Source organism: Salmo salar, chromosome 20 (assembly GCF_965601325.2).
Source record: "Salmo salar chromosome 20, fSalSal1, whole genome shotgun sequence".
NCBI lineage: Eukaryota > Metazoa > Chordata > Actinopteri > Salmoniformes > Salmonidae > Salmo > Salmo salar.
In genome coordinates, this window is record NC_138310.1 from 27,514,998 (window position 1) to 27,539,091 (window position 24,094).

The 24,094-nt window shown below is 45.3% G+C and overlaps 1 protein-coding gene across 3 annotated transcripts in view; it reads right to left on the reverse strand.

The window, feature by feature from the left end:
- The window catches only part of LOC106580333 (oxysterol-binding protein 2), a 94,754-nt gene that overhangs the window by 38,731 nt on the left and 31,929 nt on the right, over positions 1-24,094 (reverse strand). Inside the window, exon 1 of one of the 3 annotated variants that reach the window (XM_045703158.2) lies at positions 12,786-13,319. The exons of the other annotated variants lie outside the window; for them this stretch is intronic. Coding sequence (XP_045559114.2) covers positions 12,786-12,978 — 193 coding nt within the window. The 5' untranslated portion in view covers positions 12,979-13,319. Of the gene's footprint in view, positions 1-12,785; positions 13,320-24,094 lie in introns of those variants that run through there. 3 annotated transcript variants of the gene reach the window in all.

The window sequence follows — 24,094 nt, forward strand, 5'->3', positions numbered from 1 at the left end:
CTTTATGTCGGTGTTTCCTTTATTTTGGCAGTTACAGACTGAAATTACAGCTGAGCGAAGCAGGCAGGGTAACGTCAGGACATCCCAAGATGAGAGGCCTAAGTGGGGCTGCAGGGAAGGAATAAATAGACCAGCAGGCAGGAACAGGATATGGCCAGGGTATGATCAGACTGGGCTTAAACTGTTTATGAGGAGAAAATAAATGTATTAAGTCTGTATTAAGTTTTAACTGTCCATGTTGCTATACAGATATCATTTTAGGCCAGGGCTACCGAAATTGTTGCTTTGCCGTGATTGGTTGTAGGTCTCTGATAGGCCTCTACTATTGGCTGACATAGCCTATATCACTCACTAAAGGAGGCGATAGAGAATGAGTTTGGGACAGGTAGTTGAGGCAGGTAAATTGTAGAAGTTTAGAGCGGAGGTAGAGTAAAGGAACTCTGCAGCAAAGCCCTGCTCTCATTATTCACAACTCACTGCCAAGGAGTTCACCAGCCAAGTGATGGCACTTAAAAATAAACTGTCACATGCACCAAGGACTATGCCTATGTGTTTAATGGATAATCTGCTTACAGCAGGTTGTCTGCATAACTAATTGCCATTCCGGCACCTCCGGGCCCCCGGCATGCAGTCTCTGAATCCATAACAAAGTCAAACCACCCTACCATCATCAGTACACTCACCTCATAGCTAATGGGGAGGCTGCTGCCTGCTGGGAACACAAACACTGCTTTCATGGGGTGAAATCGCAGAGGGGAGGAGTACTGGTATTCTTTGGATAATAAGAGCTAGGACATTAGGATGTGGAGAAACTAAAGCTGGAATGTTTTTAGCTGTTACACAGAAGGGGACTTCGTTTGGTAGTGAGCCAGAGGTGAAGTTGTCATGATGATCATCTATCAAACATACAGAGGAAATGAAATGAAATATAAAACAAAGGAAAGGCATTTCAAACAACATTAGATTACAGGATATGAGTGGCTGATCAGTGAACCAATCAGAAATACAAGACACATGGCACGGCTAGCAGCCCCAGGGTACACAGAGAGTTGTGTGGGGGGTTAATGGTAATCTTCTGCAGGTAATGAGGAGCTGTGCTGTGATGGTGCAGTGTACTGCTACACCCAGTGTCGTGCTCAGCCCCCCCCACCCCTCGGAATGCACAGGACAACGGATGTGGTGGGATGGCTCTCCTTAGCAAGGTCGACGACACAGAGTGAGAGAATCGATAATCACATGAGTCACGACTCAAGGGCGACGTGTCATCCTCCTCCCCACACCTCAGAGAACACCTATTACAGAGACCAATAGAAAGCTGAGGCTCCCTCTACTGCTCTGATTTTATGCCTCAATTTCAGCCGATCTTGATGTCTATGATCTTCCTGTAAAAAAACCTAGTTGTTACACGTCAAGTAAACCCACTACTAAATGTACAATAACCTCTACCTTCCACATCCTTCTTAGCATGCAAACCGCTAATTTCTCACGTCTGGTCTGACAGAGAGCGGAGAAGAGAGAGAGAGAGAGAGAGAGAGAGAGAGGAGAGAGAGAGAGAGAGAGAGAGAGAGAGAGAGAGAGAGAGAGAGAGAGAGAAAAAGAGAGAGAGATTGAGTAATTAGGAGAGCAGTGCAGTACTACTAAACTGACAGACCCAGTCTCCAGCTCTTCCTGAGGATGTGCTGTCAGATCAGTGGTCTGGCTCAGGGTACATCCACGAGCATGGAGATCTGCTCTACCCCAGGAGCACGCATGGAGTCATGCAGGAAGCCTGTCTCTGTGTGTTAACACTGACATTCACACACCAAACAGACAGAGGGAAGACAGCTGTACTTTAGTCTCTGGGTGGCCTAGACATAGAATGATGGGATAATGATGAGGTAATAACGAGATAATTTTTAACAGTTCATCATAATAAATAATGTGAAGAATCACATCCTCACTGCATAAATCATATAATGGCTCATGTGTTTATAAGATACAGTACCAAATACCATTTTAAGTGACCCTAATCAGTAATCAATGCATTGTTTTGCAGAGAACCCATTACAATTAGTGGCAGGAGCATTGGGCCAGTAACCAAAAGGTTGCTGGTTCGAGCCGACAAGCTGAAAATCTGTCAATGTGCCATTGAGCAAGACACTTAACCCTAATTGCTATTGTAAGTCGATCTGGATAAGAGCTTCTGCTAAATGACTAAAATGTAAAAATGTAAATGATCCCACTTCAGAAATCCTATCAGATCCCATCTCCGCTCAGCTCCATATACAGTATATACCAAGTACAGTCTCAAGCTATTCTACCTCATCCAGCTCAGCTCCATATACAGTATATACCAAGTACAGTCTCAAGCTATTCTACCTCATCCAGCTCAGCTCCATATACAGTATATACCAAGTACAGTCTCAAGCTATTCTACCACATCCAGCTCAGCTCCATATACAGTATATACCAAGTACAGTCTCAAGCTATTCTACCACATCCAGCTCAGCTCCATATACAGTATATACCAAGTACAGTCTCAAGCTATTCTACCTCATCCAGCTCAGCTCCATATACAGTATATACCAAGTACAGACTCAAGCTATTCTACCACATCCAGCTCAGCTCCATATACAGTATATACCAAGTACAGACTCAAGCTATTCTACCACATCCAGCTCAGCTCCATATACAGTATATACCAAGTACAGAATCAAGCTATTCTACCTCATCCAGCTCAGCTCCATATACAGTATATACCAAGTACAGAATCAAGCTATTCTACCACATCCAGCTCAGCTCCATATACAGTATATACCAAGTACAGTCTCAAGCTATTCTACCTCATCCAGCTCAGCTCCATATACAGTATATACCAAGTACAGTCTCAAGCTATTCTACCTCATCCAGCTCAGCTCCATATACAGTATATACCAAGTACAGTCTCAAGCTATTCTACCTCATCCAGCTCAGCTCCATATACAGTATATACCAAGTACAGTCTCAAGCTATTCTACCACATCCAGCTCAGCTCCATATACAGTATATACCAAGTACAGTCTCAAGCTATTCTACCACATCCAGCTCAGCTCCATATACAGTATATACCAAGTACAGTCTCAAGCTATTCTACCTCATCCAGCTCAGCTCCATATACAGTATATACCAAGTACAGACTCAAGCTATTCTACCACATCCAGCTCAGCTCCATATACAGTATATACCAAGTACAGACTCAAGCTATTCTACCACATCCAGCTCAGCTCCATATACAGTATATACCAAGTACAGAATCAAGCTATTCTACCTCATCCAGCTCAGCTCCATATACAGTATATACCAAGTACAGAATCAAGCTATTCTACCACATCCAGCTCAGCTCCATATACAGTATATACCAAGTACAGTCTCAAGCTATTCTACCTCATCCAGCTCAGCTCCATATACAGTATATACCAAGTACAGACTCAAGCTATTCTACCACATCCAGCTCAGCTCCATATACAGTATATACCAAGTACAGTCTCAAGCTATTCTACCACATCCAGCTCAGCTCCATATACAGTATATACCAAGTACAGAAAATAAAGCTGAACTGAATTTTTAGGTGCATGTTTTCTTCTCTGATTTAGTAAAAAATATCTGAAGTCTCAAGCTATTCTACCTCATCCAGCTCAGCTCCATATACAGTATATACCAAGTACAGACTCAAGCTATTCTACCTCATCCAGCTCAGCTCCATATACAGTATATACCAAGTACAGACTCAAGCTATTCTACCACATCCAGCTCAGCTCCATATACAGTATATACCAAGTACAGAATCAAGCTATTCTACCTCATCCAGCTCAGCTCCATATACAGTATATACCAAGTACAGAATCAAGCTATTCTACCTCATCCAGCTCAGCTCCATATACAGTATATACCAAGTACAGACTCAAGCTATTCTACCTCATCCAGCTCAGCTCACATCCCAAACCACACGCACACCTGAGGTTAAAGGAGGCCATGGATGGAGAAATGGTGCATTGGTAGGTAATACATAACTACCCATGAAATCTGGAGAGTAGGTTATATTTAGTAGTACCGACGGACTAGTATGTACTTGTGTGTCTGTCTGTTTTTAGAGTAGTCAGATTCATCAAGGAGAAGAGAGACACAGGGAGCTGAGCGAGGGAGTTTGAGAGAAAGAGAATAGAGAGAGAGAGACTAGATAGACGAGAGGATAGAGGAGAGAGGAGAAAGGAGAGAGAGGAGAAAGGAGAGAGAGGACAGAGGAGAGAGAGGACAGAGAGGACAGAGAGGACAGAGGAGAGAGAGAGGACAGAGGAGAGAGAGAGAGGACAGAGGAGAGAGAGAGAGGACAGAGGAGAGAGAGAGGATAGAGGGGAGAGAGGACAGAGGGGAGAGAGGACAGAGGGGAGAGAGGACAGAGGAGAGAGAGGACAGAGGAGAGAGAGGACAGAGCAGAGAGAGGAAAGAGGGACGAGAGGATAGTGGAGAGAGAGGATAGAGGGGAGAGAGGATAGAGGGGAGAGAGGATAGATGACAGAGGAGAGAGAGGAGAGGGGAGAGGATAGAGGGGAGAGAGGATAGAGGAGAGAGAGGATAGAGAGGGTAGAGGGGAGAGGGGAGAGGGGAGAGAGGATAGAGGAGAGAAAGGATAGAGGGGAGAGAGGATAGAGGGGAGAGGATAGAGGAGAGAGGATAGAGGAGAGAGAGGATATACGGGAGATGACAGAGGAGAGAGAGGATAGAGGGGAGAGGATAGAGGAGAGAGAGGATAGAGGAGTGAGAATAGAGAGGATAGAGAGGGTAGAGGGGAGAGGGGAGAGAGAGGGTAGAGGGGAGAGAGGGTAGGGGGGAGAGATGATAGAGGGGAGAGATGATAGAGGGGAGAGATGATAGAGGGGAGAGATGATAGAGAGGATAGAGGGGAGAAAGGATAGAGGGGAGAGAGGATAGAGGGGAGAGAGGATAGGGGGGAGATGACAGAGGGGAGAGAGGATAGAGGGGAGAGAGGAGAGAGAGGGGAGAGGATAGAGGATAGAGGGGAGAGAGGATAGAGGGGAGAGAGGATAGAGGGGAGAGAGGATAGAGGAGAGAGAGGAGAGAGGGGAGAGGATAGAGGAGAGAGAGGATATACGGGAGATGACAGAGGAGAGAGAGGATAGAGAAGAGAGGATAGAGGGGAGAGAGGGGAGAGGATAGAGGATAGAGGATAGAGGGTAGAGATGATAGAGGGGAGAGAGGATAGAGGATATAGAGGGGAGAGGATAGAGGGGAGAGGATAGATAGAGGGGAGAGATGATAGAGGGGAGAGATGATAAGGGGGGGAGGATAGAGGGGAGAGATGCTAGAGGGGAGAAAGGATACAGGGGAGAAAGGATAGAGGGGAGAAAGGATATAGGGGAGATGACAGAGGAGAGAGAGGATAGAGGGGAGAGAGGATAGAGGGGAGAGAGGATAGGGGGGAGATGACAGAGGGGAGAGAGGATAGAGGGGAGAGAGGAGAGAGAGGGGAGAGGATAGAGGATAGAGGGGAGAGAGGATAGAGGGGAGAGAGGATAGAGGGGAGAGAGGATAGAGGAGAGAGAGGAGAGAGGGGAGAGGATAGAGGAGAGAGAGGATATACGGGAGATGACAGAGGAGAGAGAGGATAGAGAAGAGAGGATAGAGGGGAGAGAGGGGAGAGGATAGAGGATAGAGGGTAGAGATGATAGAGGGGAGAGAGGATAGAGGATATAGAGGGGAGAGGATAGAGGGGAGAGGATAGATAGAGGGGAGAGATGATAGAGGGGAGAGATGATAAGGGGGGGAGGATAGAGGGGAGAGATGCTAGAGGGGAGAAAGGATACAGGGGAGAAAGGGAGAGGGGATAGAGGATAGAGAGGAGAGAGGATAGGGGGGAGATGACAGAGGGGAGAGAGGATAGAGGGGAGAGAGGGGAGAGGGGAGAGATGATAGAGGGGAGAGGAGAGAGAGGATATAGGGGAGATGACAGAGGAGAGAGAGGATAGAGGGGAGAGAGGATAGAGGGGAGAGAGAATAGAGGGGAGAGAGGATAGAGGGGAGAGGGGAGAGAGGATAGAGAGGAGAGAGGATAGAGAGGAGAGAGGAGAGAGAGGATAGAGGAGAGAGAGGACAGAGGGGAGAGAGGATAGAGGGGAGAGGAGATAGAGGGGAGAGAGGATAGAGGGGAGAGAGGATAGGGGGGAGATGACAGAGGGGAGAGAGGATAGAGGGGAGATGACAGAGGAGAGAGAGGATAGAGGGGAGAGAGGATAGAGGAGAGAGAGGACAGAGGAGAGAGAGGATAGAGAGGATAGAGGAGAGAGAGGGGAGAGGATAGAGGAGAGAGGAGAGAGAGGATAGAGGGGAGAGGATAGAGGAGAGAGGAGAGAGAGGATAGAGAGGATAGAGGAGAGAGAGGGGAGAGGATAGAGGAGAGAGAGGATAGAGGGGAGAGGATAGAGGAGAGAGGATAGAGGGGAGAGGATAGAGGGGAGAGGATAGAGGAGAGAGAGGATATAGGGGAGATGACAGAGGAGAGAGAGGATAGAGGGGAGAGAGGATAGAGGGGAGAGAGGATAGAGGGGAGAGAGGATAGAGGGGAGAGAGGGGAGAGGATAGAGGATAGAGAGGATAGAGGGGAGAGAGGATAGGGGGGAGATGACAGAGGGGAGAGAGGATAGAGGAGAGAGGATAGAGGATAGAGGATAGAGAGGATAGAGTGGAGAGGATAGAGGAGCGAGATGATATAGGGGAGATGACAGAGGAGAGAGAGGATAGAGGGGAGAGAGGATAGAGGAGAGAGAGGCTAGAGAGGGTAGAGGGGAGAGAGGATAGGGGGGAGAGATGATAGAGGGGAGAGAGGATAGAGGGGAGAGAGGATAGAGGGGAGAGAGGATAGAGGGGAGAGAGGATAGAGGGGAGATGACAGAGGGGAGAGAGGATAGAGGGGAGAGAGGATAGGGGGAGAGATGATAGAGGGGAGAGGGGATAGAGGATAGAGAGGAGAGAGGATAGGGGGAGATGACAGAGGGGAGAGAGGATAGGGGGGAGAGATGATAGAGGGGAGAGAGGATAGAGGGGAGAGAGGGGAGAGGGGAGAGACGATAGAGGGGAGAGGAGAGAGAGGATATATGGGAGATGACAGAGGAGAGAGAGGATAGAGGGGAGAGAGGATAGAGGGGAGAGAGGATAGAGGGGAGAGGGGAGAGAGGATAGAGAGGAGAGAGGATAGAGAGGAGAGAGGAGAGAGAGGACAGAGGGGAGAGAGGATAGAGGGGAGAGGGGATAGAGGGGAGAGGAGATAGAGGGGAGAGGGGATAGAGGGGAGAGGAGATAGAGGGGAGAGAGGATAGAGGGGAGAGAGGATAGGGGGGAGATGACAGAGGAGAGAGAGGATAGAGGGGAGAGAGGATAGAGGAGAGAGAGGACAGAGGAGAGAGAGGATAGAGAGGATAGAGGAGAGAGAGGGGAGAGGATAGAGGAGAGAGGAGAGAGAGGATAGAGGGGAGAGGATAGAGGAGAGAGGAGAGAGGATAGAGGGGAGAGGGGATAGAGGGGAGAGAGGATAGAGGGGAGAGAGGATAGAGGGGAGAGAGGGGAGAGGATAGAGGGGAGAGAGGATAGGGGGGAGATGACAGAGGGGAGAGAGGATAGAGAGGATAGAGGGGAGAGAGGATAGAGGAGAGAGGATAGAGGAGAGAGGATAGAGGGGAGATGACAGAGGAGAGAGAGAGGACAGAGGGGAGAGAGGATAGAGGAGAGAGAGGATATAGCAGAGATGACAGAGGAGAGAGAGGATAGAGGGGAGAGAGGATAGAGAGGATAGAGGGGAGAGAGGGGAGAGGATAGAGGATAGAGAGGATAGAGGGGAGAGAGGATAGGGGGGGAGAGAGGATAGAGGGGAGAGGATAGAGGAGAGAGGAGAGAGGATAGAGGGGAGAGGGGATAGAGGGGAGAGAGGATAGAGGGGAGAGAGGATAGAGGGGAGAGAGGGGAGAGGATAGAGGGGAGAGAGGATAGGGGGGAGATGACAGAGGGGAGAGAGGATAGAGAGGATAGAGGGGAGAGAGGATAGAGGAGAGAGGATAGAGGAGAGAGGATAGAGGGGAGATGACAGAGGAGAGAGAGGACAGAGGGGAGAGAGGATAGAGGAGAGAGAGGATATAGCAGAGATGACAGAGGAGAGAGAGGATAGAGGGGAGAGAGGATAGAGAGGATAGAGGGGAGAGAGGGGAGAGGATAGAGGATAGAGAGGATAGAGGGGAGAGAGGATAGGGGGGAGATGACAGAGGGGAGAGAGGATAGAGAGGATAGAGGGGAGAGAGGATAGAGGAGAGAGGATAGAGGAGAGAGGATAGAGAGGATAGAGTGGAGAGGATAGAGGAGCGAGATGATATAGGGGAGATGACAGAGGAGAGAGAGGATAGAGGGGAGAGAGGATAGAGGGGAGAGAGGATAGAGAGGATAGAGGATATAGGGGAGAGATGATAGAGGGGAGAAAGGATACAGGGGAGATGACAGAGGAGAGAGAGGAGAGAGGGGAGAGAGGATAGAGGGGAGAGAGGATAGAAGGGAGAGGATAGAGGGGAGAGAAGATAGAGGGGAGAGATGATAGAGGATAAAGGGGAGAGATGATAGAGGGGAGAGATGATAGAGGATAAAGGGGAGAGATGATAGAGAGGAGAGAGGATAGAGGGGAGAGAGGATAGAGGAGAGAGAGTGTGAGCGGTGTGTCCTGGGCCAGGAGAGGGACGAGAGTGTAATCCTGAGCAGTAATTGCTAACTGGCTGCTGGGCTCCCCTGAGATGCATCAAGTGAAGACAAATGGAGGAGACGGCAGGTTAAACCCAGTAACACAGCGCCCGGCTCAAAGCAACCAAATTAGGAACTGTGCAGAGCAACCCATCACTGTCCCCCCAACCTCCGCAGTACACTTCTACTAGAATATTCAACACTATATAAGAACAAACCAAGGGGCCACGTAACTCACATTTTACCAGAAAGCAAAAGATCAGCTTTCAATGAAAACAAATGTAAAATGTAATTGTAAAAAAGTGCTGAAAAGGGATCTGAAATAAATCCATATGAATATTTATTAGACAGAGGGCCGATATGATATTTCCTGCCTGGCGCTGTAAAGACTCCTATACAAGGAGGGGACATTTTAGAGAGCCAATATATGGATTGATCTACAGCACATTCAGGTTCTGTCCCAAATGGCACCCTATACCCTATATAGTGCACTCCTTTTGATCACTCAATCAATCAATCAATCAATCAATCAATCAATCAAATGTATTTATAAAAGCCTTTTTTTACATCAGGGCCCTCTCAGTGAAATTGCCCTCTGCTCTCCCTCCCTCTCTACAGGCATGGACATTCATTTGTGTTCCTCCTCTAAAGTACGGGGGGAAAAATGTATGAAATGTATGCAATGTAAGTCGCTCTGGATAAGAGCGTCTGCTAAATGACTAAAATGTCAAATGTAAATGAAAAATCAGCACCTCAGTGGCACCTCCTCGTCCTTGTGAGAGGGCATGCTGGGAAGGGAAAGTGTGGGAGACTGGCCTGGGAACCCACAGTGGTGCTGTAGGGTTCTGCAGCAGGCATGATGGCAGGGTTAATGAGATATAGCCATTCAAGAGGCCAGAAGGAAATTTCATGCAACGACTGTAGATGACGGTCAGTTACACTGAAACAGTCTGTACTGAGTTCTACATGGTTTTATCTGAGAGTAGTAGGGCCAGGACCATATCAGTATCGTGGCAAGGATGTAACTTCTTTAGGAAAACAGCCCTAATGCTGGAAACAAACATCATTATGTTGTCATTCAGTCACATTTCCTTTCCAAGCTATAGCTGAATATTTTACATACAGCAGGTTTTTAAAGGACCAAGAGTTTAGTCTGCTTAGTGTTTTCAGTTATGCTATGGAAAACATATTGCAATACTGGCAGGGGGGAAAGTAGATTCATTTCTTACCAGTATGGCGTACCCCCACTATTTATTTTGCCGGCACACCATACCGGACCACCTTACTTTCAACCTTGGATACTGGTATCGTCACAGCCCTAGTAAGTAGCCTTGGATACTGGTATCGTCACAGCCCTAGTAAGTAGCCTTGGATACTGGTATCGTCACAGCCCTAGTAAGTAGCCTTGGATACTGGTATCGTCACAGCCCTAGTAAGTAGCCTTGGAAACTGGTATCGTCACAGCCCTAGTAAGTAGCCTTGGAAACTGGTATCGTCACAGCCCTAGTAAGTAGCCTTGGATACTGGTATCGTCACAGCCCTAGTAAGTAGCCTTGGATACTGGTATCGTCACAGCCCTAGTAAGTAGCCTTGGATACTGGTATCGTCACAGCCCTAGTAAGTAGCCTTGGATACTGGTATCGTCACAGCCCTAGTAAGTAGCCTTGGATACTGGTATCGTCACAGCCCTAGTAAGTAGCCTTGGATACTGGTATCGTCACAGCCCTAGTAAGTAGCCTTGGAAACTGGTATCGTCACAGCCCTAGTAAGTAGCCTTGGAAACTGGTATCGTCACAGCCCTAGTAAGTAGCCTTGGAAACTGGTATCGTCACAGCCCTAGTAAGTAGCCTTGGAAACTGGTATCGTCAAAGCCCTAGTAAGTAGCCTTGGATACTGGTATCGTCACAGCCCTAGTAAGTAGCCTTGGATACTGGTATCGTCACAGCCCTAGTAAGTAGCCTTGGAAACTGGTATCGTCACAGCCCTAGTAAGTAGCCTTGGATACTGGTATCGTCACAGCCCTAGTAAGTAGCCTTGGATACTGGTATCGTCACAGCCCTAGTAAGTAGCCTTGTGCAAGCTGGAACAGCTCATAGGAGCAGGAGACTATCTCCTTACCGGTACGGTAAGACTAGACAAGATGCTCGTCTGTGTGCGTGATAGACTAGACAAGATGCTCGTCTGTGTGCGTGATAGACTAGACAAGATGCTCGTCTATGTGCGTGATAGACTAGACAATATGCTCGTCTGTGTGCGTGATAGACTAGACAAGATGCTCGTCTGTGTGCGTGATAGACTAGACAAGATGCTAGTCTGTGTGTGTGATAGACTAGACAAGATGCTAGTCTATGTGTGTGATAGACTAGACAAGATGCTAGTCTATGTGTGTGATAGACTAGACAAGATGCTAGTCTATGTGTGTGATAGACTAGACAAGATGCTAGTCTATCGGAGGGCCTTAACCCCAATCTACCTCCTTAATGCTGAGTGACAAGCAGAGACGCATCAGGTCCCATTTTTACAGTCTTTGGGGGGAAAAAACGTGTGTGTGTGTGTGTGTGTGTGTGTGTGTGTGTGTGTGTGTGTGTGTGTGTGTGTGTGTGTGTGTGTGTGTGTGTGAGAGGGATAGAGTGAGAGAGAGGGGGATGGAGGGATGGAGAGAGAGAGAGAAAACATGGTCATTGTGCAGTAGAGTCTACGGCAGGGGTAGTTTGGCTACCCTGGTCCTGGAGGGCCGCAAGCACTTCATGTTTTAGATTTAACTGACCTGGAAGACCAGGTGTGCGGAATTAGGCAATCATTGAACTGATCAATTAGCCCAGTTGGAACAAAATCCGGCAGTACCTGCGGCACTCCAGAACAGCATTGCCTACCCCTGCTTTACGGTATAAGAGACTGACCAATCAAAGGACCAAATTATGACAATAAAAAATACAAACTTTAACTTTCAACCACAGCTCAACTCACTCAACACACAAACTGTATAGTCCATGAATGGGTTCATCCCCATCCCCATCACCTCACCTCACATACCATGCTTGGTTAGTTACACAGGCCTGCACCAACAGTCACACATACCATGCTTGGTTAGTTACACAGGCCTGCACCAACAGTCACACATACCATGCTTGGTTAGTTACACAGGCCTGCACCAACAGTCACACATACCATGCTTGGTTAGTTACACAGGCCTGCATCAACAGTCACACATACCATGCTTGGTTAGTTACACAGGCCCACTCTGACACACAGCTGGAGTTCCCCAAATAAAGTTTCAAAACTAAGAACCAAATCTAACCTTGGACTGATAAACTGCTGTTAGAAATGTGTAATCCCCTAACAGAAACATAATGTAAATCAATTGCATATTCACAGGGTGATAAAGTAGACTAATTTATAAAACTTACACCCAGAAAATAAATATAAAAGTAACCCAAAGTAGATTTATGCTGGTACAGTAACTACAGTGCAGTATCACACACTGCATTGAACTGCATAAGTGTGGTCATCATCTCCATGACTCTGCGGAGAGGGGCTCTAGGACCCAGGGAGCCGCCAGAGCTAGCATCTTTACAATCCTCAATGTCATCATCATATGTGGACTACTGCTACTATTAACACTCTACTCGCATACTGTACATGCACAGACAACTATGGCATGCAGATATACATAGCTAGGGGCTAGCTAGCATGTTGCAAGTTCCATAACTTCTACGTGCAAACACAAAGTGAAGCAGCCGGAAGACAGAGGGAGTGAATGGGAGAGAGAGAGAGGAAGGGAGAGGAGGAAGAGAGGAAGGGAGAGGAGGAAGAGAGGGAGGGAGAGGAGGAAGAGAGGGAGGGAGGGAAAGGAGTGGGAGGGGAGGCTGCGTCCCCATGAACGCAGGTCCACCCATCTCAACTCTGCTGCTGCTGTGGATGGTCCAAAGCACTAACGCCGGCCAGGCTGCAGTCGGACCCAGGCAGCACCGAATAGAGCCAAAAGCCAGAAAGCGCCGGTGCGATATAGAGAGATGGATGGATAAATGGATGGATACCTCCGAGACATACGAGGTGGAGGAGGTGGCAGGCCGAAGTTTTCCTCCGGGGTGGTGTGAGAGGAGTGTGGAGGCTGTCTCCTCCTGAGGCTGAGCTGTAGCTGCTGTACTGACCCTGGTTCAGTTTACTGAGGCAGCCCGAGTTGCAGAAGGAGCGGACCGTCCCTGGTTCCCAGCAGCCCCGGCCCTTCATCCCCCTCTCTCTCCTCTCTGCTCTGCAGGCCCGGCGCTCCCCGAGACGCGACACTACCCTGGGCCGCTACATCATCCTGGCGCGGGGGGGCGGAGGCAGCAGCGATTGTCCTTATTCAGCATTGCAGCGGGCACACACACTGCTCACACACACATTCACACGCCCGCACGCTATGACAACGGAAGTGAGGCAGGCGCTCCCCTCTTGCATTCGTGTTCTCTCCCTCTCCTAGCTTCGGCTCTTCTTCTCTGAAACGCTTTCCCTCTCACACACGCTCACGCTGCACACACACACTCAGAGCACAGCACATTTACAATTCTCCTCCACATGCTTCTCTCAATGCAGTGCAGAGTGGAAAGGAGGGAAGGAGGGAGGGAGGGCGAGGCAGAGAGGAGATAGATGACTGCTGAGACCTATAGAACCTAGACCAGAATGCATTACTACTTCCCCACTGCCATAGCCCCCCTCCCTCCCGCTGCTTGCCTTCCCTGCTTGACGGCATAAATCAATAGTTAACGGCTTCACTGCTGCACAGATTACAGTGAGCATTAGGGACAGTGCTTCACAGATCACAAAACTAGCACGGTGTGCAAGTGTGTGAGGGATACAATATGATACTGGTGTTAACCTCATGTGGAAACTACAGTCAAGGACATACAGGTCAAACAATCCGTCATCTCTTTGCGGTCTTCAATAAAATATCTATCTAGCGAACACCTCTCTGCTATTCTCTCTGCCTCTTTCCCACGACCAGTAAAGCTTCCCTGTAGAGACCAACAGTAGCGATCAGGCCACTGCGCAATTCTGACCCCCTCTAAAAGGCCAAGGTCAATGCAGAGATGTGATAGCAGAGATATACTACTGTTACTGCGGCTCTTCTCCTCAGCAGCATGCACTGCTCTGCTGCACCCACAGCACAGTGTTCAGAAGGGGGGAGGTGATCATTTTAATACGGCTGCCAAGGGTTCATGCAGTGTACTGCATTTGCATTCCAAGGTGACCTTAACCGCCCACAAAGCTTTCTGGCTCCCTCTGTGTGCGCGCGCACCTGCACACACCTTGAGAAAGGGGAACAGTCTCACACACACATGTATACCAACAATAAATAGGCTGTTCTCTGATCATATCCTCTGTTACCCTCTATAGGCTCATAACAGCAGCTAATGGCGTCGCTGTCCGAATGAGCTGATGTTTAGCGTCGCAATTCGTATACACATTGGAGCATGGCAACAGAGACAGTTTATTTATAGTGATCCACTTGAATTCTGCTCAAGCTGCTGCTGATGCTGACGCCTCTGGGAAGGACACACCATGACAATGTGTTTGTATTGTCGGCAGCTGTATGAGCTGTCATTAACCATGTCATGGTTCCAGGGGTGCAACTTTCATTGGGGACGGGGGTGGACATGTCCCCCTGACATTCTGAAATTGCATTTTTGTCATTGGAATGTAATACAAAACACGGCAAGAGTGTGCTTTAGGACCAGGCGGACGCCTCCGAGCAGTTGGGTAGGCTGATTGGAGTGTTTAGCCGACTGGATTTACAGTGGTTCTTTGTTTAAAAGTTGTGTCGTACTGCAACACAGCTTGCGGGCTGCCGGAGACTTCTACGGCACGTTATTTAAGTGTCAGCCATTGTTGCCATTAATGCTAGTTTGCTAGTTTGACCACCAGAGGGCATCTTTGAGAAAACGTTAACATTTTTAATATTGGCTGTACTAGAGAAGTTAACCTGTTGGGGGTAAGGGGCAGTATTGACACGGCCGGATAAAAAACGTACCCGATTTAATCTGGTTACTACTCCTGCCCAGTAACTAGAATATGCATATAATTATTGGCTTTGGATAGAAAACACCCTAAAGTTTCTAAAACTGTTTGAATGGTGTCTGTGAGTATAACAGAACTCATATGGCAGGCAAAAACCTGAGAAGATTCCTTACAGGAAGTGCCCTCTCTGACAAGATCTTGTTCTTCTTGTCTCTGTTTATTGAAGACTGAGGATCTTTGCTGTAAGGCGACACTTCCTACGGCTCCCATAGGCTCTCAGAGCCCGGGAAAAAGCTGAATGATATCGAGGCAGCCCCAGGCTGAAACACATTTGCGCTTTTGGCAAGTGGCCGATCAGAGTACTATGGGCTTAGGCGCATGCACGAGTCGACCCCGTGCTTTATTTTCTTTCCTCTTTTTACCTAAACGCAGATTCCCGGTCGGAATATTATCGTTTTTTTACGAGAAAAATGGCATAAAAATTGATTTTAAACAGCGGTTGACATGCTTCGAAGTACGGTAATGGAATATTTAGAATTTATTTGTCACGAAATGCGCCGTGCTCGTCACCCTTCTTTACCCTTTCGGATAGTGTCTTGAACGCACGAACAAAACGCCGCTGTTTGGATATAACTATGGATTATTTGGGACCAAACCAACATTTGTTATTGAAGTAGAAGTCCTGGGAGTGCATTCTGACGAAGAACACCAAAGGTAATAACATTTTTCTTATAGTAAATCTGACTTTGGTGAGTGCTAAATTTGCTGGGTGTCTAAATAGCTAGCCCTGTGATGCCGGGCTATCTACTGAGAATATTGCAAAATGTGCTTTCACCGAAAAGCTATTTTAAAATCGGACATATTGAGTGCATAGAGGAGTTCTGTATCTATAATTCTTAAAATAATTGTTATGCTTTTTGTGAACGTTTATCGTGAGTAATTTAGTAAATTTTTTGTAAATTCACCGGAAGTTTGCGGGGGGTATGCTAGTTCTGAACGTCACATGCTAATGTAAAAAGCTGGTTTTTGATATAAATATGAACTTGATTGAACAAAACATGCATGTATTGTATAACATAATGTCCTAGGTGTGTCATCTGATGAAGATCATCAAAAGGTTAGTGCTGCATTTAGCTGTCTTCTGGGTTTTTGTGACATTATATGCTAGCTGGGTACTCTGCTGACATAATCTAATGTTTTGCTTTCGTTGTAAAGCCTTTTTGAAATCGGACAGTGTGGTTAGATTAACGAGAGTCTTGTCTTTAAAATGGTGTAAAACAGTCATATGTTTGAGAAATTTAAGTAATAGCATTTCTAAGGTATTTGAATAACGCGCCACAGGATTCCACTGGCTGTTACGTAGGTGGGACGATTTCGTCCCGCTGACCCTAGAGAAGTTAAAACCTTTTTTTGTAAGAACATAGCATATAGGATTGATTAAGAAATGTAGCTTAATTCATTTGATTAAAATTATGGTGTTTCTATTCCAAGAAAAACAAAAGATTATACATCTGACAGACAGCGCCTGATTCAGTAACACTAAACAATGATTAGACGGAGGCAGATGTTATAGGAAGAGACTTGGATGTATAGCTGAGGGAAAGGTGGGAAGTATCTGGGCAACTACAGTACCTTTTATTTAGCGAGAAGAAAATAGGAGAATAAGAAAAAGAGAAAAAGTTGTGTTAACACGGGGGGGTGGGGGGGAGCGTTGACTGGCTTTCAAAAGTTGGCGCTGTACAACGTGACCGGTTGGGAGTAGGCTACTAAGTGACTGCGAGTGAAGAGCAATATAATCCTAACATTTCTACACCCTAATTGTAGTCTAACCAATACCCAAATGGAGATTCAGTGAAAATAAAAATCTCATTGATTTATCAATACCATTCCCCATGCTTATCTCAGAGCAGCGCGAAATGGTGCTGAAATAGTTGACCACACGCGGGTAGGCTACTGCTTCAAATCCTATTATAACAATTGGATGAATTTGGGTGTTCCAGTAAGCAACAATTTGTTGCCTTCATTAGCCTACTTTATTCTGAAAAGAACTCCAGCACAGAGAAGAGAAAGGAGCCTTACATTTTTTTTTTTATGATTTAACTAGGCAGTTAAATTTGTTAACAACAAATTCTTATTTACAGTGACGGCCTACACCGACCAAACCCGGACGATGCTGGGTCAATTGTGCGCCATGGGACTCCCAATCATGGCCAAATAAAGCAATTGAATTCACAAATGAATTTGACTGTTTTTCATATTGGCAATCAACCAAAAACACAGCATCTACCCTGGCATTCCATTTCCAGCAAGATTATTCAAGCCATCAACTCACTGATGGGTGAAGATGATGAGCGATCGGCAAAGGCAGTCTGGAATCTGCTGGCATCAGCGTACAAGATCGCTCTAATCACAGTCAGAAAACAATTGAAGAAACTTGAGTGTACTTATGGAAAGGCTCTGTAAGAGATTTTATATATATATATATATATAAAAAAAACATTTTGGAACATTAACCATGTGTGTTCTCTTCTTTTGAACTGTTCTGTAGTTTCAACCTAATGATTCGTCTGACAACCAAAGAACTTTGCGTGCTGCAAAACCAGTTCGGATTGAAGTATAACTTTTGTATGACTGACGCCTTTAGTGAGAGGTCTAATGCTTTAATAGTTAAATCATTTCTGTCCTCTGAATTCATATTCATTATATAAATAGGCCCATGTGCACCTTCATCAGATGAACCGCAACATGTCGGCTAAATCGATATAATTCACGGACGCAATTGAAAGTTTTAATATTGTGATAGTGAAGAGCAAAATAATCCTAACATTTTCAAATAAAAATCTGATTGATTATCAAGACCAGTTCCCATGCTGTCATTCAGTGATATTTATTCCCATAGTAATTCGCTATGGAGCCATTAATATATTTAAAGTCCATAAACTCGGCAAGAGTCAACTGTCCTGCTGATAATTGAAATAAATATCTGCATTTTGAAAGAGTATTTTTTTTATTATTTTATTAACAAATGCATAAAGATGTTGATGAAGAAATACTGTACAGTATATGGCTTACAAAACATTTTGCAGTTGCATGATGTTTGTAGTTAGAAATGTAAAACTTTAGAGTACTTAATACATAGCAAATTGGGGGGATTATTTAAAAAAATATAAAAAAATAAAAATAAATCACACCTAGTCTATTGTCCTGCTAATAGCCCATCGTGGAAACATTGTTTGCACCCATAGGTTTTAGAAGATCTCGTACAACGGCTATGTGCTACCCTCTTCACAGAACAGCGCAAACTGTCTCTAACCAGAATAGAAAAAGGAGTGGGAGGCCCCAGTGCACAACTGAGCAAGAGGACAACTACATTAGAGTCCTCAACTGGCAGCTTCATTAAATAGTACCCGCAAAACCCGTCTCAACGTCAACAGTGATGAGGCGACTCCGGGATGCTGGCCTTCTTTTCCTGTAGCGGTCCTCATGAGAGCCAGTTTAATCATAGGACTTAATGGTTTTTGTGACTGCACTTGAAGAAACTTAACTTTTAACAAGGCACACCTGCTTATTGAAAGACATTCCAGGTGACTACCTTATGAAGCTGGTTGAGAGAATGCCAAGTGTGTGCAAAGCTGTCATCAAGGCAAAGGGTGACTTTGAAGAATGTAAAATATTCTTGATTAACACTTTTTTGGTTACTACATGATTCCATGTGTTATTTCATAGTTTTGATGTCTTCACTATTATTAGAAAACGCTAAAAATAAAGAAAAACCCTTGAATGAGTAGGTGTGTCCAAACTTTTGGCTGGTACATTTACATTTACGTCATTTAGCAGACGCTCTTATCCAGAGCGACTTACAAATTGGTGCAATCACCTTATGATATCCAGTGGAACAACCACTTTACAATAGCACATCTCTATCTTTTTTTTTTGGGGGGGGGGGGGTTAGAAGGATTACTTTATCCTATCCCAGGTACTGTATTTATTTGCAAAAAAAGATATATGGGGGATTTGAAACTATGCAGATAATTACGTTGATGGAAGCCACAATCTATCTGCAATATTAAAGCTGATCTAGCCCCTAAAAGAAAATGTGACCTCCCCCAACTTCTAAAACCAAAGTTGTCCCCTGTATGGTTCCACTTGTATAAACAGTGCATGTCAGCAGTGTCCTGAGATAAGGATTTGGAATAGCATCTCTGGTGCATTACTTGTGCGTGATGTGCACTACAGGAGGTTGGTTGCACCTTAATGACTGGAGCGGAATTGGTGGAATGATATCAAACACATGGTTTCCAGGTGTTTGATGTCATTCCATTTGTTCCGTTCCGGCCATTATTATGAGCCGTTCTCCCCTCAGCAGCCTCCTGTGATGTGCACATAAAGAACACATATGGATGGATATTTTACACACTGTCTGCGACATTCTGCTATGAAGTAGATCTGTAGTGAAGGACATGGTGATAAACAGTCTTATATACTGAAGTAGATCTGTAGTGAAGGACATGGTGATAAACAGTCTTATATACTGAAGTAGATCTGTAGTGAAGGGCATCGTGATTGATAGCCCCCTCATTGTAACATGATGCTTCGTGCTTAGCGATTGGGAGAGGGGGTGTAGGGGTGGAAACAGTTCACACACCCACCCACACACCCCTGTGGCTATAATCTCTCCCCCCCTCCCCCCCCCCCTCCCAACCCGTGGAGGAGGGAATGACAGTGTTACTGAGGATGTCAGGCTGCCTGGTAAATTGGGGAGTGTTCACTTGATTAAGGGAAAAAATAAAAGTGACAGTTATTTTTCTGACTACAGTCATAAATTCTGCAGCAACTTTCCTAATAGCCTAACGTGAGAAAACAGGGGCTGTGGATTCAGAGCTATAATATCGTATCAGTGAGAGAACTGAGGGTGCTGTTGAGTGGTGGCTGATGTGTCCCAAATGGCATTCTCCTCCCTATAAAGTGCACTACTTTTGACCATAGCCCTATGGGCCCTGATCAAATGTAGTGCACTATCAAGGGAATAGGGTGCTATTTGGGATGTATCCAGTGTGTTGGGGAGAAGGCGTGTTCTTTTGTAAGCAATTCACGCATGTCCTAAGTCTTATACAATGAGGGGAGGGAAACAAAGCCAGCTACCTCCATTAATTAACCTCTTATGGATGGGGGCAGTATTTTCACGTCCGGATGAAAAGCGTGTCCAGAGTAAACTGCCTGCTATTCAGACCCAGAAGCTAGGATATGCATATTATTATTAGATTTGGATAGAAAACACTCTGAAGTTTCTAAAACTGTTTGAATGATGTCTGTGAGTATAACAGAACTCATATGGCAGGCGAAAACCTGAGAAAAATCCATAAATTCGGCAGCAACTTTCCTAATAGCCTAACGTGAGAAAACAGGGGCTGTGGATTCAGAGCTATAATAGCGTATCAGTGAGAGAACTGAGGGTGCTGTTGAGTGGTGGCTTATGTGTCCCAAATGGCACCATCCTCCCTATAAAGTGCACTACTTTTGACCATAGCCCTATGGGCCCTGATCAAAAGTAGTGCACTATAAAGGGAATAGGGTGCTATTTGGGATGTATCCAGTGTGTTGGGGAGAAGGCGTGTTCTTTCGTAGCAATGGTCTCTGAATGTCATGTATGTTACGCCACTTCATCACAACAGTAGGATCCAGCAGAAAACACACATTTTCCATGGAGATGAGACATTTTTGCAGTTTTGAAGCTAATTCCTGCAATCCTACATATTCAGCCATGGAGCTGAGAGAAAATGCAGTTATAAAGCTAATTTCCTGCAATTCTATGCATTTTGCCATAGCTAATACAGTGTTCAAGTTGACTGGATGTTCTTTGGGTGGTGGACCATTCTTGATACATACGGGAAACTGTTGAGTGTGAAAAACCCTTCAGCGTTGCCGTTCTTGACACACTCAAAACCGGTGCACCTGGCACCTACTACCATACCCCATTCAAAGGCACTTAAATCTTTTGACTTATCCATTGATCTCTGAATCGCACACATACTCAATCCATGTTTTAATTGTCTCAAGTCTTAAATATCCTTCTTTAACTGGTCTCCTCCCCTTCATCTACACTGATTGAAGTGGATTTAACAAGTGACATCAATAAGCGATCATAGTTTTCACCTGGAATCACCTGGTCAGTCTGTCATAAAAAGAGCAGATGTTCCTAATATTTTGTTCACTCAAGGTATGTCCATTATATTTTTTGCATACTTTATATCTGGTTACTGCGTTTGAGAATAAAATCCAGACATTTCTTCTCACAGCCCCAATCAAAGAACTTGGTGCTCATTAGTTCTAAACCCACTCACTGAAGTGTCTGAAGTTCAAAAGAGCAAACATTTCTCTCTGAGAAAAGGGAGCAACATTATAAAAAAGAAAGGTGGTGTTATGGATGAAACCGTCTCTGGACAAAGATGATACTAGTTATGGTGATGGCGTTATGGTGATGGCAGCCAAATTGAATGGAATGTTAAAATCGACTTTTTTTTTTTTTACATAAAGGACCAAGCAATGTCTACTACAATCTAAATGAGCATGGCAATTCCCTCTGAAATATGATGTCCATTCCTCCTGCCCTCTCCCTATGGGCTGGTCTCCTCCTATGGTGATAAGTCAGTCATCAAACGGAGGTTGAGGATCTTCAATTAACCATATGGTTAGAGCAGAGAGTTACTGCGTCTTGCCTGAGGCTGGGCCTGGCACTGCTTTATTGCAAGGGGTAATGTATTGACTTGATGATTTGGCAATTACAGGCTGACACAACACTTCATATTAATGTCCCACAGAGCACCGCGCAATTATAGCTGCTCGTCAATACACTAGACCAACGAGTCATCCCAGCTAGCAACTACTGAATGAATATGCATAGCCACGCGCTACACACACAAACACCAAACTGAGAATAATCTGAAATAACAAAATGTAACTCCAATGACAACAGTTAGCAGAAAAGACTATAGCGAGAGGAAAGGCGACAGGAAGAAGGACAGGTCCTTGTCTACACTTAGCCTGGTGCCAGGTTTGCCCTCTTGTGGTGAGGGGGAAGGAAGGCACAGGTGTCCCAGCAGACCTCGTGAAGCTGCTTTATTCTGTGTCCCAATGGCACCCTATTCCCTACATAGTGCACTACATTTGACCAAAACCTTTGGCCCATGGTCAAAAGTAGTGCACTATATTGGGAACAGGGTGGAATTTGAAGCAGCTTCAGTGTTCCTCCCCTGCTATTCCCATCAGGATGAAACCCATCCATGGCCCCCAGCCTCAGCCTGCCAGGCCTGGCACAATGCCCAGCTGGAATAGTGATCCTCAGCCAGCCAAACAGAGAATGACTGAGTAAAGCAAGTCACTAACTAGCAGGATAGGCAACTGTCTGATCTTACTGTACATGAGAATTCAAGACCGACTTCAACATCAGGGTCCTGAGACATGATGATGTGTCAGTCAGTCAGAGCCCCAAGCCATAAAGATGAAAACGGATCTAGATAAGCCACGGGACAACAATCCAATTAGGAAGGAAACCAGAGCAAACCAGAATACCAAAAACCCCAGCTATACCTGTCATAACCCAACATTTTAGGAGTTTAGAGGTTTCCCTGTTTTAAGAGGGAGAGAAAAAAAACACTTCTTCCATCTATGCACTGAGTGTGTGTGAAATTCTGCATCCCAATGGATTGGTCTTTCAAGCAGCACAGCATACAGAGATCCTCATTGGACACACTTAGGGCTGAGGCGGTCATGACATTTTATCACCCGGTGATTGTCAAGGAAATAACTGCCGGTCTCTCTGTAACTTACCATTAATTAACATAAACACATTTAGCATCTCCTGGCTTCCACACACAGCCTACAAGCCACTGATGCAGACCTTTGGAACATCTACATTTTTAAAGTCTAATAAATCCATATAATATAACCTACACCTTCACAATAAATCCATTATTTATTTTAGACAGTTCTAAAGAAACATGATATGAAGAAAATGTAGTCTATTTCAGAAGAACAAAATAGCATACTCTGAGATGTCCTTATGTTAGGTCCTGATCTGGCTGTGCCAAATGGCTGTGGGCTATACTAATTCATTTAGCAGACAAGATTTGCTTAGAATTCCATGGCATTATTTTTATATTATTTTATAGTATGAAGAATAGAATTGAACATACAGTAGCTGAATAAAATAGAAAGGATGTTGTTTTCTTCAAATGATTTCTGAGGGAATACGCACATGCGGCTATTCTGTGTTGAGCGGTTAACAAAGAAACAGGTCCTCCTAGATGCTTAATGTAGTGTTAGTTATTTATGCAACTTTAGTTGGGATACAAACGTTGGGCTATATGTTTTGATTTTTAACATTCTAAGGCTGCCTGATGCAAATCTAATTATGATTTGAAAAAAAGCCACATGAAAGGCATGAGCTCTGCTTTGTTTCTTGCACAGGCCACACACACACTTCATCAATCGCTCATTCACAATTTGACAAGCAATTGATAAAGCCTCAAATTTCCCGGCGGCATTCCTCTAATGTGGTCATAATGCCCCCTAAAAAAAGATCCCTGCGACCAGTGGCCGTTGTGCCCTTGGGCTGAATATAATAATTATGATTCCCTTCTCCCGACTGTGTTCCGAAGCGCCTCTCACTCAGATATCTCAATTCTTATTTGCCAATGCCCGTCACGTGATCGGGTTCTCTCACAGGCATCTATCTCAGCTCCGAAGTAAGCTACAAGTGAAGACAGACACATCGGGGACGCAATCGCTCATGTCCTTCTTATCAAATTCCGAGGCGCATATTGAAGATGATAGAAGAACTGTCCACAATTACTTTTTGTCAGCCAAACGGATGAGTAGTAGGCCTAACCAACAGCAAAAACACTAGCCTATGTCAATCTACTAACCCCCAAACTAATACAACCACTCGCATCAAAAAAACGTTTAAAAGCATCGAGGCTGATGCAACAGATCAGAACGTTTAGCTTAAAATATTGATAAACTATAAGGCAATTTCTTCACATTATAAGCGCAGCAATGCACACAAGCTGGGCATTATTCACAAGTGATAATATATAATTCACAAGTGATAGGCTAATATTGTCACCCATCAGAGTATTCTTGATTTAATCTTGTCTTTACATATACTAAATAATATGTGTGTGAAATAAGTTTTGATTTAGAATGGACCATTATCATGCACCTGTCTCGGAACAAGGGTAGGGGGAAAAATACATGTCATCTATGCACTTAAATAGCGAATGCTTTTCGACTTTCGATCACATTTGCGTTGATGTCAGAGTGATTAGAGGGACAATAGAGTGCTGAGTAC